Source organism: Haliaeetus albicilla, chromosome 8, assembly GCF_947461875.1.
Source record: "Haliaeetus albicilla chromosome 8, bHalAlb1.1, whole genome shotgun sequence".
NCBI classification, from domain to species: domain Eukaryota; kingdom Metazoa; phylum Chordata; class Aves; order Accipitriformes; family Accipitridae; genus Haliaeetus; species Haliaeetus albicilla.
The window spans coordinates 32,182,968-32,199,463 of record NC_091490.1 but is presented as its reverse complement, the minus strand read 5'-3'; the positions used below and the strand labels follow the sequence as shown (position 1 = coordinate 32,199,463).

Here is a 16,496-nt window from a genome sequence, read left to right as displayed (position 1 = left end):
GAGGAGACAGGGTTCAGAATTTTTTTTTTTTGCTCTAATGTACACTACTACACTTCAAATAGGGTAGGAATTACATCCTTCCAACACTGCTGGCATGAGAAGATTAATTTTTTTTTGTCTTGAGTACTACCTTGTTGTTCTGTACTGCATGCTATACTTGTTTTGTTAGCAAAAAAAGGCTCCACTGAAGTCTGGAGGATAGTTCTGCAGTGAACTTAGTACCTTTAGTAGATTCCTTTAGTTGTGAAATCTTTGATTACTCCTGATGCTTGAAGTAATTGATTCCAAGGCAGAGAAAGCAATCTTTCACCTGAAGTGTTGCAAATGTAAACACTGTTTGAAAACTACTTCATATAAAGTGAGAATGTTCTCGTGAATCCTGAGGTGGAAAAGCTTTGGATTGTTTCTTGTGGTTTCTCTGTTAGACTAGACTTGGAAGTCATAGGATATTTGGCTGCACGCATACATGCTGTTAAGCACCGTTTGTTAGTACAGTATGATATAACCTTAAAAGAGTAACTATGTTAGTGCCAAAACTCTCTCCAGTCCAGTACCCTATCCCTGACAGTGGCCAGTAGGGCTTGTGTAGGAAGGAATATGTGAAACAAGACAAGCACAAGATGATTTTTCCTGCTGTACTCCCTTCCAGCTTCTAACAACCAGTTAAGGGTCTCCTAAGTCAGAAGTCGGATGCCAATCAGTACATTTAAGTTACCTGTCCTATGTGAGTTTGTCAAATGGCCTTTACCTCCCCAACATTTTTGACAACACTATAATAGAGTAGGCTAGAAACTTTCTTTGGCTATTGTAAACCTAGCGTATGATAAATTTATTGGGTATTTTCTCTGCTCTTACAAGAAAGTTTCCTATTCAGTTTTCGTATCATTCATGATTTCTGTAAAACATTACTATATTCCCATCAGTCATTCCTTTTCCAAGTTCTCCAGTCTGTTTATCCTGCACTGTTTGAAAACTGTGCAGTGTTTGGCACCGCGCAACCAAGCTGAACTGCTGCACGCTCGAACTTTAGGATGACGCACCTCATATATCATTAAACTGCTATTAAAACTTACCTGTGTGGTAAGATGAAACTCAACTTTTTAGGACATCTCTCAAACCAATAGATAATGCAGAAAAAGCTTTTTCTCAATTTTGTAAGCTAAAATAGCTGTACAGCTAGGAAAAATGTAAATACTAAAAATGCTGTATCAAACTATTTTAAAGGACAGATGTTGCTGCAAGTTCATATTTAAGAACATACTCAAACTGGTTTGCATAAATGCTTAGCTGTAACTGCCTAAATCAAGCGTAGGCTATTTTTTTGCTGTTCTTTTACATTAACTGAGCTAATTACATTACTTTTTTCATAATGTTTCTGTAGATTCAAAATAGAGAAAGATGGGCAAGAGAGGAAGCAAGACCAAAGTTCTAGTACTTCTCATGGCGCTGATGGAAGATCCCAAGGAAAATCTCCAAATAGAAACAAAACAACAGACAATTCTTTAATCCAAACTGAAAAGCAGAAGAGAATAATTATCCAATTCAAAGCCAAAGAAATTAAACATGGAAAAAGTACATGCACTCCTGATGTAGTGACCACTAGCAGCGAAAGTTGTAACAAAAGTCGTTTTGATGGAACAGAAGGAAAAAGACTGTGGCATAGCTTTGCTGTTCAGAGGGACAAGGTGCTGAGGAAAAAGAGAGAGAAAGTTGAACTGTGCAAACGAAAGTTAAAAGCGGAACAAACTATGTTGGAAAAATTTAAGTCATCTGCATACAATTCGCATGTACCACGTAAAAAGGCAGAAGGATCAAAAAACCAGAGTGAAGATGTCAGAATTCCAAAAACGCCATCTGACACCTCTACAGGGACTGTGCATGATGATAGGCCTTTCACTAAGAAGCCCAATACATTATCTAGGACTTGGGAAGAAGAGTATGAAGAAGAATATAAGGAGTCTTCTAGGAAAAAAGGGCATGCAAATAAACATATGCCATCACACTATTCAACTGAAACACCACAACGATGGGACTCTTGTAAATGGAAAAAACAGGATGCTGATTTTGATAAAGCTACTGGTAATTCAGGGACTGAAGAAAGGGACTTTGAAGCCACAGCACTATGTTTTAAGCAGGTAATGAGAACCCAATTCTTTGTATTACGCAAGTAGATGTTTCAGGCTAGTTTCTGAATGGCAGGTAGTTTTTATATAAGCAGACTGTCTTCTTACAGATTTCAAACAGGATTTCATAGTTAACTAGATAGATTTTTCCGATCCCAGTGTAAACCATGTTAAAATGTTTATCTGCTCTGCTAAATGATTAAAGAAACCAGAATAAAGGTCTTGTGTATTAGGACTGTGTCTGTACATATGCTTTCATAGCTTTACTTTGCTGCTGGGGGTGTGGAATACTTCAATTTAGGTAGAAGTCAAGAGAATTTTTTTTGAGCTGGCATGGTTGTATAATTTTTTGAATGAATAAACTGAACCAATGAAAACTTGCCTGCCAAACAGGTGCTCATTGCTGGCAAAGTGATACCAGGAGGACTTGTAGATCTAGGACTAAATTTGTATGTTTCCTGCAGAACTTCATGTTTGGCTGTGATGAGTTTGTTTCTGAGTTTTGCTTGTGTTTGGCTCTGCACCTCAACTTTATCATGAGCGTGGTTATTTTTTTGTTGTTGTTTAACATGCCTAGCATTTTTGGAGATTGCAGTTCACATTATGGTAGCGCGATCATTTTGTGTGTACACAAAGATAGTAATTACATACAGAATCATGGAATCATTGAGGTTGGCAGGCACCTCTGGAGATCTTCTAGTCCAGCCTCCTTGCTCAAGCAGGGTCAGCTAGAGCAGGTTACCCAGCACTGCATCCAGTCAGGTTTTGAATACCTCTAAGGATAGAGGCTCCACAACCTCTCCAGGCAGAGCCTGTTCAAGCACCTTCACTGCAAAAAAAGTGGTGTTTTTAATGCTCAGATGGAATTTGCTGTGTTTCAGTTTGTGCCCACTGCCTCTTGTTCTGGTACTGGGCACTGCTAACAGTCTGGTTCTATCATCTTTACACCCTCCCATCAGCTATTTATAAACATTGATAAGACTCCACCTTCTCTTCTCCAGGCCAGTCACAGCTCTTTCAGCCTCTTGCATAACACAGCCCAGTCCTTTAATCATCTCAGTGACCCTTTGCTCATTTCACTCCATTAAATTCATGTCTGTCTTGTACTGGGAAGCCCAGAGCAAGAATAACATAGTCACAAACCCACAAGAGATTGGAAAAATAGGCTTACTGTGTAAACCACTACATTTATTTTAAAAGAAAGCCATCCTTCTAAGCCCTTTTGAAATGATACTGTAGATGCTTCATCATGGATATCGAAGATATTTTTGTGTTACCTGTTCAATTCACTTGGGAATAGTCAGTGTTCTCTAAAAAGCACTCAGACTGATAACATGTTCTACTTGCATTCCTACTTGTTTCTAGAATTTTGAGGTCCCATGCACGTCTGACTCCTACCAAGAAGGTGAGGACATAAAGTCTGTCCAAATGGTTAGTGATGTACTTGTTTAACACTAAAGAGCTATATTCCAAAACTCTTGACATGGGGATCACTTGTTCCTCAGTCTTCCTTGATATTTTGTGTGGTTGGTATGGGTTTTTTTTAATTCTTCCTACAGAACTTTGAAGTCTTTCCACCCCTTCAAGACAGTCAGAACCCAGAAACAGACCAAGAGGTTAGTAGTGCTTTAATTTAACACTTCTAAGTTATATTAAAAACTTATGGCACTGACATTGTGTAGCTGGACAATTCTGTGACCTTTCCTAGTATTTTGCATTGTTGGCTTAAGATCTACACTTCACAAAAATGTGGACCTTTTTTTTCAAATACTAAACAAACTTGCTGAAGTACTGCTAATCAGGAACTTTCTGAGATAGAAAGGTTGCCTTTCTGTTATTCTCTGCAACGTAGGGGGCCTTCACAGGTGCTTACATACTTTAGTGATCTCATTTTCCATCCTCTAACTTTCAAGTTGGAAGAGACTTTTTTTTTTTTTAAGAAACACCTGTAAGGAAACTTGCAGTCTATGTAGCAAAAAACGGAACAAAGTTTTTGGGTAGCAGGTAGAAAGGTTATAAACAAACTGTCCTTCTAGGCCATATTTTGGACATCTTTTGTGGACATCTTGTAGTGGAAGATGTGCAGAAGGTTCTCATGGATTTACATTTGTTGTACCAACTTAAAATTTGTCATGCTTCATTTTTAGTCCATTTTAATACTACAGCATTAATGCGAAAGTGTCTTTTTCAGGAACAATTCATAAGTGATTACTTACGATTGATTTCATACATCCACGTTTTTTTTACTGTAGATGCAGATAGTTGAAGATTTGCATGTTGCTCGTGTTCAGAAGAGGATGGTGCTCTCTGTAGTACAGACTTGTGGGGAACTTACAAGTATGGAAATAGACCTTCCAGAACAGGATTTAAATATTTCTGCTGGTATGTCATGACTTGATGTTCTTTGGTATCTGCTTGCAAGTAGTTCTTAGTCAGTTAATGGTCTGAGTAGAGAGTACACAGCTGATTTTTTTGCAACTGGTTTTTTTTTTTTCTCCTCTCTCTTTTTCCCCCCAGAGGCTTTTACTTCTGGTCTGAACATATTGGTTGTGATTGACACAAATATAATGATTAGTCACCTTGAGTTTGTCAGATCCCTGAAATCTGAGGATATACCAGGTATGTAAATACACAGTCATCAATAAGACATTTTAAGAAAAAACAGATGTTGTAAGAACTTTAGGCTATGTGAAGAAAAAGAAACCTGCGCTCCTTAAAAAGGCAGCAGGTTTCATATAGAGGCAGAAGGCTCACACTTCTGTGAACCCAAATAGGCTGCCTCTTAAGGAAAGTTCAGGTGTGAAAGTAGAACCTACTATGCTTATACCTATGTACCTACAGAGAGTCATGGTCAACGTTCCCAGGAATGCGTGTGAACTCTTAGAGGTAAATAAGTCTCACCTGTTGTAAGAACATACTTTTAAGCATTTAATCCATTACTAGTGGTAATGATGTTTTCTAATCTCTTTTTAGCATTTCTTTTTTCTAGAAACCTAAAAACATTTAAGATCTGATAAGCAGTCAGTGCTTTATTTCTGTCTTGGTGAAGATCACAGAAGTCATGAGATGTGTGAGCAATTTCTCAGGAATTCAGATTGCAGACCCTGGCTTTAATGTTTGGCTTTAATATGTTGTTAAGCTTTTAGTGATTTAATGTTAGCAGGATTAGGATTGTGCGTGTCAGTTGTTGGTAGACATATTTGGAATCTATCAGAATATATAGGGTGCTTTGATGCTTTCAGCTAATGAATACACTTATTCTGGCTGCCTGGAAAATAACTTTAATAAGGGCCTGAGTAATTTTCAAGAGTGTGAGACTGTATTTCTCTTTCCCATATTAGGAATGGTGTTGCATTGTGTACACTGGGATGCCTTTTTTAGAATATTGCGGCTCCCAGTTTCTGGTCCTGCATCAGACCCATTATGTTCAGAAGGTTGCTCAGTCCTGACCTATTTATTACCAAGCAGATGGATATTAATGTATTTTTTCAAAATTGTATTCTTATACTGTGAATGAGAAAGAAAACAGTTGAAGTATTTGTCGGGGGTGGACCAACAGAACAGTCATTACATTTCTGATCTACCATGTATATATGTTTTAAAATTCAGACCATACTTACCTACAAATAAAACCATAGTCCAATATCCATACTTCCTGTTCCTGGCTTAGGAATGCTGGTTGGCAATTAGCACAAACTATTGCTCCTTTTATTTGGTGATTGTTTTGGCACAGTGACTGTTGTGGTCATTCAGGTATTTTCAGCCTGTTATTTCAGCTGCTGTCACCTTGCTTTAACATCTTACAGCAAGTGTGTGACAAGATGATAATTGCTGCAAATATATTTTATAATACTGCTACACACTGTTGTCAGAGTGTTCTGTTGATTAAAATTGTGTCTTCCTTTTGTTTGCCTAATAGTCATTTTTAAATGTAACCAATGTAGTGCAAGTCTGAGGTTAGATTAGAAAGAGGGAACTTGGCCTTTTTCAGTTGTTCATTTTTTAACGCTAGATACTCTTGAGCATGGACTATGAAAACTACTGGCAAAAACCATAACTGTGAACTTACATAAATGTGATGTTTGAATTAAAAATTACCTGTAGTAGTTTGCATGGCTCTTCAAAATGTCTTTGGTTTTGATTGTGTTCGGGATTTTTTTCCTTCCAGGTGTTGGCAGACTTGCATTAATAATTCCCTGGGTTGTTCTGCAAGAATTGGACAACTTGAAGAAGGGGAAAATGTTGCAGCATGTTCGGGACAAAGCTATCCCTGCAGTCCAGTTCATCTACACATGTCTCAAAAACCAAGATTCAAAATTGTGGGGGCAATCCATGCAGCTTGCTTCTCAAAAAATGTGTAATATATGTGCAATCAATTTGTTTTGGATACTTAATCCTTGGAGTTCACCTAGTATGAACCTTAGCACCAAATTTTGAGTTTAATACAGTGTTCACTCTGCAGTTTGCTAATTAGCTCACAGCAGCCTTCAGAGCATATCCAAGGCTATAGTATGCAAACACCTTATTCAGATTACTGCTTTGTTCACTATTGTTTTATCAATTGTTTCTCACTTTTAGCTACATCTGTTGGGGGATTACTAAATGAAAATTCATCTAGTTACTTATACCTGTGAGCTAAGGATATGTTGTGTGCTTTTGCTTTTGGCTCAGTCATCACAAAATCTAACATACTCAAATTTATGTGTGGCTCACTTGACATTTTCTGGCAAAACCATAGCGGGTTTGAGTGGAGTAGTACCTAAGAATTCAAAGCTTAGATTTGTGTTTAGATTACAGTTCTCTGTCCTTGTTTGGGGAGTATTAAATTTAAAAACAGTACCATGACTGTACTGAAGTATTTCTTATGTTGAATTACTTCTGAACATGTCAGCACTGTCTTAACTAAATTTGCAGATGGCCTGAGTGACGAGAACAATGATGATCGTGTTTTACAATGTTGTCTGCAGTATCAGAATCTCTTTCCTCAAGCTGTTGTCATACTCTGCACGTGAGTTCCTGTGTGGTTTTAGGTCTCTTATGAGGTGTAAGTTAGTCTCGTGCCAAATGCCCTAGTTTCAAATCATGTCTTAAAATGAAACCTGTTTCTGAAGTAGGCTTTTTGAAGAGCAATCACCCTCTTAAAAGCTAGAGTAGAAGGATGTAATAAAACACAAATATTGTAGACTTAATCACCTTCATGTGCTTGAGGCCTGAAATAGAATTAAGTTTACTCAATATTCAATTCTAAAACTTTTTAAAGTCTAGCTTTCTCAGATTTTACTCCAGTTTCTCATAAAAATATTACTAGAGTTACAAAATAGAAAAAAATATTTGTATTAATGATTGAGATCTGGTTAGATAATTTGTTTCTGCTCGCCTAGTTGGGAACAGTGATAAACATTGTTAGGAGTTACTCTTGGAAAGAGGGAAGATGAAGATAGGTTTGCCTCTGTTCTTGTTTTGTGAAGATAACAGCTGACTTCTGAGTATTGATTCTCAATTTTATTCAAGTTACATGAAGCTAGTTTTTAAAGGGCTAATATTCCTTGGCAGGTACTGTAAACAGTTTTCTTTGGTCTTTGCTAGAACCATTTCCTGCATAGTTTCAGTAAGTGGGGTTAAGACACTAGGCATCCATTGCTTTGTTTAACTTGACGTGTGGATTGGGTTGCTGCTGAAAATACTATTTCAGTCACAGTATTGGTAGGGCTATTGATAATGATTTTAGGTTTCTCTGAGTAAAGAACAAGAAGTGACTTCAGAAGTGCTTTTCATCTGAAAAAAACTTTTATCCTTTATCAATATAAGCAATGGGAATTTTTTAGAAAGTACTAGGATCCAGCTTTGTACTGCATCTTTATAGTAATTCTGCTGTAGCAGTGTATACCTCAAGGTGGCATCTGGGACAATGATTTGGCCAGTAGAACAGTAAAAAATGGTGTTGAAAATGAGAATTTATTGTAGCTATCGAATAAAATATTACTGTCTTAGTATTATTGCCTTGTTTGGATTTTAAGATCATAGCAACTAGGCATCGTTGCTGTAGTATTTATAGCTGTTTTTTTCTTAAAGCAAACCTACAGCCTGAAACATTTTTCAGTTATGTTTCTAATTTTTTCAGAATAGACGCTTTAGTTAGTTTTCTGGTTTAATATTTTGAACTGCTTCTAATTGCTTGAGAAAAAAAACTTCATATACAATGAAGCTCACAAAGTAAGCTTACCAAAGACAATTTTTAGAGTGTGTTGCTTTTATTACTTAGTGTGTAGTAATGTCAGTTTTAGGTCTACAATTAATTCTCTTCTCCTAGGGATGATAAAAATTTATGTAATAAAGCCATTGTGAGTGAGGTCAAAGCATTCTGCAAAGCTGATCTGGTTACTGCTCTACAGAATCTGAACATAAATAGGCACCAGAACTGTGTTGAGCTGCCACACTCAAAATGTGGTAAGTTTGTTTAATGTGCATGTATACACATGCTGGTTTTTGAGACATGTAATAATCAGTGTGGCAGAGGGGGTGTAGTTTCTACTATAACTTTCATATAGTTTGAATCCTTAGGAATGCTTTTTGTTTGGGGCAGAGATTTTTTATTTTCAAAGGTAAATGGTTTTCTGAAAGTTTGAGACCTTTATTAAAACATGTGTCTCAGAGTTCTAGGAAATTCAAATATGATGTATTTTTGTTTTATAGAAAAAACACAGCATGAATTTCCTGTGTTTATAGTCATTTAAAAGGTGTCCTGAACTTTTTAGGACTGAAAAGTTTTTCTAGTTGAGCCAGTTTGAGTCCTATTCTTAGTAGTTTTAAAATTCAGTATGCTAAGATCACTCCTTGCATTTTATGTTAATACCTTTACCTGCATCCTAAGCAGTAGAACTTGATTCTTGGGTTGCCTGTTCATTTTTCCAAAGATACAAAGACAGCTTACAGTATTAAGAAGTGATGATCTTATACTTGCTGATAAATAACCCCACTGGCTGTATATAATCTAAGTTATTTAAGGAAAAAAGAAATGTGGAGTAAGATCACAAATGGCTAATGCTCTGGGGAAATTAATCTTCTTGGTTAGTAGCTTATAATTAAAAATATCCACAGTACAAATGGGTATTACTAGATATATTTGGAACCTAAGTAGATGTAGCCTATCTGCTTCAAAACATAAATATAAAGTGCAGTCTGTCTTTATGGGGACAAGTTATTTGTGTACTATCAACATAAATTAGGTACAGAAACAGTTGCAATAAGTGCTTTTTATTATCGTTGGTTTAACAGATACAGAATTTGAGAAAACAGATGGAGGTGATACTAGTCTTACTGCGCGATTCCCAAATATACTTCCAGATCTTGAAAAGAACTTAGGAGAAGCTTTATCTTGTATTTTGGAGACTGAAATGAAAATTGCATTCGGAAACCTATGGATGGAGGTGGTTTCTAATGTCATCTTGCTTGATATTTCAAGTATTAAGAGGTTTAAACATCCTTGGTGTTTTAATGATATTAGTACCTGTGCTAAGCCGAACAGCTGAGTTATCTAGTTCACTAACATAACAGTTCACTGACAGTGAACAGTTAAGTATTCAGTTTTACTATTTCATTTTATAACAAGGTTATTCTATTTGACCGGTAATGACTGTGCAATACTTTAACAGTCTTTTAGTAATACAGTAACAGAGATGCTGGCTGTTCAGTGTGAATTTTCACAACTCTTTTTATTAGTTGGATTAAATTTCTATTTTGGCTTTTCTACTATGGTTAAATCACTGCATTGTAAATATGTCCTTCAAGAAGTTACTCCATCACGTTTTATATAATATTGAGGCACTGTTGTAGCAGGCACTTCTTCCCCATCAGAACAGATGTTTTTAGATACCATGTGGATAAAATTGTTCACAGCTAAATTGATTACAATGCAGATACAGAATTACAAGGGTGTTAACAAGAATCTTCAAACATTCACTCTTTCAAAAGTGTTAATAGAAAGTAAGTACTCATGTACAAGGCACTTTCAAATTATCCATGCTTTGGTTTAGATTCCATTTTATAGCTGGGAGGGGTTAGTTAGAAGTTTAAATTTATTGCAGATAAGCCTCTGTGGCTTTCAAAAAAAAAAAAAAAATCATTTGCCTGAGATGACTGTTGTTCCATAAGATAGAGCTTTGATTAGCTGTTAAGCTTTTAGGCACTTCTGATTAACTTAGCAGATTTCTATTCACATCTTTTCAAACTCTGGTTTCACTTGGTAGTAATAGATTCCAATTTTATTGCAATATGCATATATTACTTCATGTATTTATAGTCACAGCTAGGAAAAGTGTGTTTACTTTTTTAACAATACTAGAAATCAAAGGCATATTTACTGTTGTTCTGGCTTTTGTACACAGGTAACATATTAAATCACTTTAAGAGTTAACTCCAGAGTATTTGAAGTGTTTCAGGAAAGGGGAAACAAAAATAATGAAAATGATTGTACATTGAATGCTTCTACATGAGCATCACAGCTTAACCCATGATGCTGCTGAATCAAATCTTTTTTAATAGATAAACTTGTTAAACCTGAATATAGCCTTATTTCTGAGGAATCATTGAAATTCTACTTCAGCAAGCACAAATCATAACATTATTGAAGAATAGAGCGGTTGTGGTATGTGTACCACATATGTACAGTGTATGTATATACATATATGTATACATATGGTGTACCATATGTATATATGAAAATCAGCCTTTGAAATTATAACATGCTGTCTTTCAGATACTGTATCTGAAGCCACCATGGACATTAGCAAACTTGCTGAAGTGTTATAAAAAACACTGGATGGCTGTTTTTGGTTATGTTGTGCCAAGGAGTTTACTTTCAACCATTGAATGTCTCTATAAACACCTTTGTACAGGTAAGAATCTCTGAGAACGTTATTGTAAACTTGTAAAAACCTCACTGTTCTGGTTTTAGTAGTTACAGAAGTAGATACTTTGAAAAGGCATGTACTCTGTATGTTTAAATAGTAATGTGTTCCATCCTCTTCTGCTTTTGTAGCCATGAAGCCAGAAATGAAATGAAATTGATGAGCTATGAATTACATTTTTAAAAAAAAAAAGAAAAAGAAAAAAACAGAGCTTGTGCCAAGATCAAGTCTGTCCAGACTGTGGTCCCAAATGGTCTAAATATCACCTGCAAAAACCATAAAAAAATGATTTCTGAAATGTTTCTTTTTTTTTTTTTTTTTTTGGTAATTCAGTGTTCTGCTGGCTTTTTTCTACTTTTTGTACAAAGACAGTAAAAGCAAATGTATGCACACTATCAGGCATGTAAGAATTTATTTCACACATCTCTATGTACCTGCAAAAATCAGGGGAGAAACTTTTTAATGAGTATATATTAATAGTCACCAAAGTCCTGAACTATTTTTAAAAAGCAAATAATCCTCCTCCTTTGCCACCGTGTTATGCGTGGCCAAATGATCTGTATTTGCCAAATAAATTATGGAGGAGTAAAGACTACTTAATGTGATAGATGAGGGCAGGGAGGTTTGTTTTCAAAAACCAACAAAAAAAAAAAAACCCAACCCTTTCATTTATTTAAAGATATCTTTAAGAATTTGATTTTAACAGATATACCTCTTTTGGGATATTGCTGTTCTGCAAAATTATTTTAGATATGTCAGTTGATCCTCTTGCCAGATCCTGGGATAAATTTGGAAGATTTGATTAAGTAGTGGAAAGTCTTAACCTTGCATGCGTTTCTCTTGAGACTGTTTTATCTAATGCTTCTGAACCATTTTCAAGGCTTTTTATGTGCTTCAGTTAATCCAGATATTTGTGTATTAAATTTGCCTCCTAAGACTGACAATACCTAACATCTAATACTTTTTTTTTCCCCCTTCCATATTAATGTCTAAATATCAGGTAAACCAGTTGACTCCTCAATAGTGCGTATCTTGCTCCAGGAATCCAAAAAATTACTCCATGCTTTCAGTTCAAGGTCAGACTATAACGGTGTACTTCCCCAGGCTTATGCTGAAGTGAATAAGCTATACCAAACACTTACAGAGGTAAGGGGAGCTTTAGTATTTGTTCATGTAACGTCTTGAAGTTGCTCCACGTTCATGTTACAAATGTGGCTTAGATTTCTAAAATATTCCTATAATTTCAACAAATTATTGCAGGAAATGTTGTTGGTAGAGTGTTTTCAAAATTAATAGACCCCAACTTTAACTTTTATTTTCATGTAGCAAATATCTGCCTTTATGTATATGCTTGGTAGGCTTTTTTTTTTTCCCTAACATAAATGTGTTGGTGTTGGGAGAGTGACTGCAAAACATTGTTTAGCTGCTTTCAGGAAAAATTTCTTAGTTTTTTATTGCATTTGTAGCTGATGGAAAAGGGCCTGAAAGATTAAAATGAAAATTGTTGTTTCTACTTCTGACATTGTTCCAACACTACTCTTCTTAGGCATGTTATTTCAGCTTTCCTTCTCTTGGTAGCTGTCCTGGTTTCAGCTGGGATAGAGTTAATTGTCTTCCTAGTAGCTGGTACGGTGCTGTGTTTTGAGTTCAGTATGTGAAGAATGTTGATAACACTGATGTTTTCAGTTGTTGCTAAGTAGTGTTTAGAGTAAAGTCAAGGATTTTTCAGCTTCTCATGCCCAGCCAGCAAGAAGGCTGGAGGGGCACAAGAAGTTGGGACAGGACACAGCCAGGGCAGCTGACCCAAACTGGCCAACAGTATATTCCATACCGTGGGACGTCACATCTAGTATAGGAACTGGGAAGTGGGGGGGCAGGGAATCGCCGCTCGGGGACTGGCTGGGTGTTGGTCGGCGGGTGGTGAGAAATTGCCCTGCGCATCATTTGTACATTCCAATCCTTTTATTACTACTGTTGTCATTTTATTAGTGTTATCATTATCATTATTAGCTGCTGCTTTTCTGTTCTATTAAACTGTTCTTATCTCAACCCACGGGTTTTGCTTCTTTTCCCAATTTTCTCCCCCATCCCACTGGGTGGGGGGAGAGGAGTGAGTGAGCGGCTGCGTGGTGCTTCGTTGCTGGCTGGGGTTAAACCACGACAGTAGCTCTGGTGCTACACATGAAGAAAGGACGCACTTGTATCATGTGCTTTGTGATAGTTAATGGGGGGGTGTCCTGACACCTTTTGTCTTCTGAGAAGTATGTCTTTACTTCCAGCTCATCTCTGAGTTGCTGTGGAAGAAATTTCAGTGTCTTGGTTTGTGGTTACTGTTAGTTCCATGTGTAATGGCATAAAAAGTGGAATGATAAGCATGGATGACTTGAAATATTTCTATATATGGGAAAGAATATGGGTCAGAATATCTGTAAAAAGTTATTTTCAGTTTCAGAGAAGGCTGAAGGGGAAAGGAAGAAGGTGGTCAAGGAGAGGAAGGATCGATCATCTGAGGAGTCTTGATTGTTTACTCTGCTGTAACTGCTGTGTGCATTGCAGTGAGCCACTTAGCCGCCAGTTCTGTGAACAGTGCTGCCATAAGAAGCAGGCTCTCTGTCTGAAAACTTGTTTCCTCCTGTCCTTGTCCTGCCAAGTGTTTGACTTCACAAAGAACTTCCTTTTTACAGACTAGGTTGTGCCAGATTCAGTTTAATCTGGACAAATTTTCTGAATCAGTTTACTAAATGAGTAGTTTGTGCTGTTGCAGAGGAAAATGTGCCATCAGTTGTGGGACAGGGAGTAAGAGTAAGAAGCAGTTCTTGTTTATATCAGTTTACCATGCCTGGGAAGCTTTGGCATAGGGTTTCCCTTTGCTTCAGTTTCCGATCTGTAGAAATACCAATATATAGATATAGAAGACTTGGTGAAAGACTGAGAGATGCTTTAGACACAGAGGCTATAGTAAAGATGGCTATGACTGGAAGCATTTGGCCTTGCTTTTTTGAGCATTGCTTTAAAAAAATGTAGAAGTCTTCAAGTTTTCTTAAGTTAGGAACCAAATACATTCATTATTTGTTTGCTGAACTGTTTTATAAGGTGGGGTCAGACAGTGAGCAGGATTTATCAGAAGACATCACGGTTCTTTCAGAAAATGCTGTATGTGAAAAAATGGAAGCCATGACACCAAATTTGCAAAACTCTGAAGAAAAAAAGTTACAGCCAAGCTCTCATGTGGCTCAAGAAAACAGGTACCAGGAAATCTGGTCGGTCCTTGAAGGTGCATGGAATACAATAAACTTGTACAGGTATGGTATGCTAAAGAAGTTCAGAACTTCTACATAACTTTACATGATTTTCAAACAAACATGCTTTAGAAATTGCCTTTTTTTTTCTATTTTAGAGAAGAAGCTATTAGTAATTAATAGAAATTGACCAAAAAAATTCACACAACTTGTTGCATAAAGAAGTTAGGAGCATGCAGATTGTTATGTGGATGCAGTCAGTGATCTGTCTAGTCTGCTGCTCTTTTTCTGGACAGTGGCTGAAATAAGTTGCCTTAGAGAATGGTGTTGAAAACCCTGTAAGAGCCACAAATGTGAGACATCCATGGAAATCCTGTCTTTATCCATAAAAAAGAGGCATTCAAGCTCTAAGTTTTCTTGTGATTATTTTCTTTCCAAATCCTGTGGATGTATACTGGTTTATGCAAAACTGTTTACTTTTTTTTTTTAAACTTTAATCAATTTCAATTTGAAATATAATAAGTTTTCTTATTAAGCAAAATCCTTCACTCTATAAAATCCACATGAAGAATCTAGTGATGAATTTCCTTTCTCATATAAACTCAAAAATGCAGGAAATTAACCCCCCCTCCATCTAGATGTTTTACCATTGTTTTTATTTTGGTTATTTTTGAAAAATCTGCTTGAAAATCACTGAGATCCCATACTTTTGGATGCTGTCAGAAAATCTGAATAGATACTGTGTTTTCTTTTTGTAGTCTGAATCTGAAATCTTTTCAAAGGAGGGACTCTTGAGTTACGTCAAGCACAAAGGAACTCCATTTTTGGGGGTCTGTTAAGGACTCACCTAATAAGCAGTGATAATAACTCTACCAATGCCATTTCTACACTGGCATACTCCTCTTGGCTCTACCGCAGTGCAGATTAATCTGAATTGAAGCTGTTCAGGAGTTGGCTTGGTGTGGTGTTCAGGTCAGCTGAGGATGTGCACCAGGGACCAGTCTCAGTGTGTTCTCTTACTGGGATAGTAATTGTGAACTTGAAGGTTTCACGTAGGCATTGAGGAAAAACTCTTTCAAGTGTACCACTTTATAATGAAAATGCAGCTGAACTGTTGGCTCTTGGCACCTGTTAAGGACCATGCTGTGAAAAGAGGGTAAGAGTTTAGAATCAAGGGTCACTTCACACTCTTCTTGCTCATGTCAAGAATATACTACTTCCCTCGCACGTGTGGGGATAGTTCTTCATGAGTGTACTGCAGCGTATCGTCCCAACACAGCCATTGCAGGGAAGGTGTCAAGCCCATTTCAGTAAATCTGGAAAATGAAACTGCTTGGAAAATTGATGGAAATCACTTTACTTGGCTACTTTAACCTAACAATTCTCTTCTAAAAGAGGCTTACTCAGGTGTACTCAGGTCATGCATCAAGAGACTGTTTCATTCTCAAGTGAAGTTTAATGATAAATCTATTTTAAGTCAAAGGTAAAATACTGTTATAGAATACAGTCATCAAGGAAAATTTTACACAGATAAGTACAATTGTAGGGCATGGTCTTTCTACCATTTATTCTAAGACTATTTTAGATAACATGGTTTTAGTATAGATTTACATTTGACCTTCGTTTTTTTAATAGTCAAAATACAATGGATACCGGTTTCTCTGAATTTTGAGCATTTTTTATTAATTGTTCTTCAATGTCTCTTCTTTGTTTCTTTTTAATACTAGTATTGAAATTTTCCAAAAGTTGGACCCCAACACAGTAACTGTGACTGCAAAGTCTTCGTTTGAAGAAGCTTTTTTAGGTTTGCAGAAACTGTTGGCAGCTGTGAACGATATCCGTGAAGGAATTCGTAGGTAAGCATTTAAGCTAGTCTTAAAAGCTAGTGATAGTAACAGCCACCTAAAGTCATAGAAGTTGCTGAAATCTTTTGATGCCAAACTAAATTTGTTATATGTGCTTAGTTACATGATTTTCAGTAAAAATCTTGGTATCAAGGCTACCTAGAACCATTTCTTGGTAGCAAAAGAATAAGAAACTGTTGCAGACATTCAGATCTCTTGTAGTGAGCTTTCTCCTTTATGACTTGGGACTTGTTTTCCAGTATTTGGTGACAAGCCACTTGCCTCTGTTCAGAGTGTAACTGGAGCTATGACATGATTAACTAATACATAGCTCTGATGGCAAGAACTTTGAATAATTCAGAACATTTGTTTTTCAAATGTGAG

General features: G+C 36.5%; 1 protein-coding gene across 4 annotated transcripts in view; it reads left to right on the top strand.

Moving 5' to 3' along the window:
• SWT1 (SWT1 RNA endoribonuclease homolog) overlaps positions 1-16,496 on the top strand; it is a 40,452-nt gene that overhangs the window by 4,700 nt on the left and 19,256 nt on the right. For 2 of the 4 annotated variants that reach the window (XM_069789571.1, XM_069789570.1), the window contains exons 4-16: positions 1,382-2,135; positions 3,489-3,554; positions 3,683-3,739; positions 4,376-4,505; positions 4,641-4,742; positions 6,292-6,480; positions 7,038-7,131; positions 8,434-8,570; positions 9,399-9,550; positions 10,879-11,017; positions 12,030-12,175; positions 14,123-14,331; positions 15,996-16,124. In XM_069789571.1, coding sequence (XP_069645672.1) covers positions 1,382-2,135; positions 3,489-3,554; positions 3,683-3,739; positions 4,376-4,505; positions 4,641-4,742; positions 6,292-6,480; positions 7,038-7,131; positions 8,434-8,570; positions 9,399-9,550; positions 10,879-11,017; positions 12,030-12,175; positions 14,123-14,331; positions 15,996-16,124 — 2,304 coding nt within the window. The remainder of the gene's footprint in view (positions 1-1,381; positions 2,136-3,488; positions 3,555-3,682; positions 3,740-4,375; positions 4,506-4,640; positions 4,743-6,291; positions 6,481-7,037; positions 7,132-8,433; positions 8,571-9,398; positions 9,551-10,878; positions 11,018-12,029; positions 12,176-14,122; positions 14,332-15,995; positions 16,125-16,496) is intronic. The other 2 variants (XM_069789572.1, XM_069789573.1) reach the window with 2 other exon arrangements.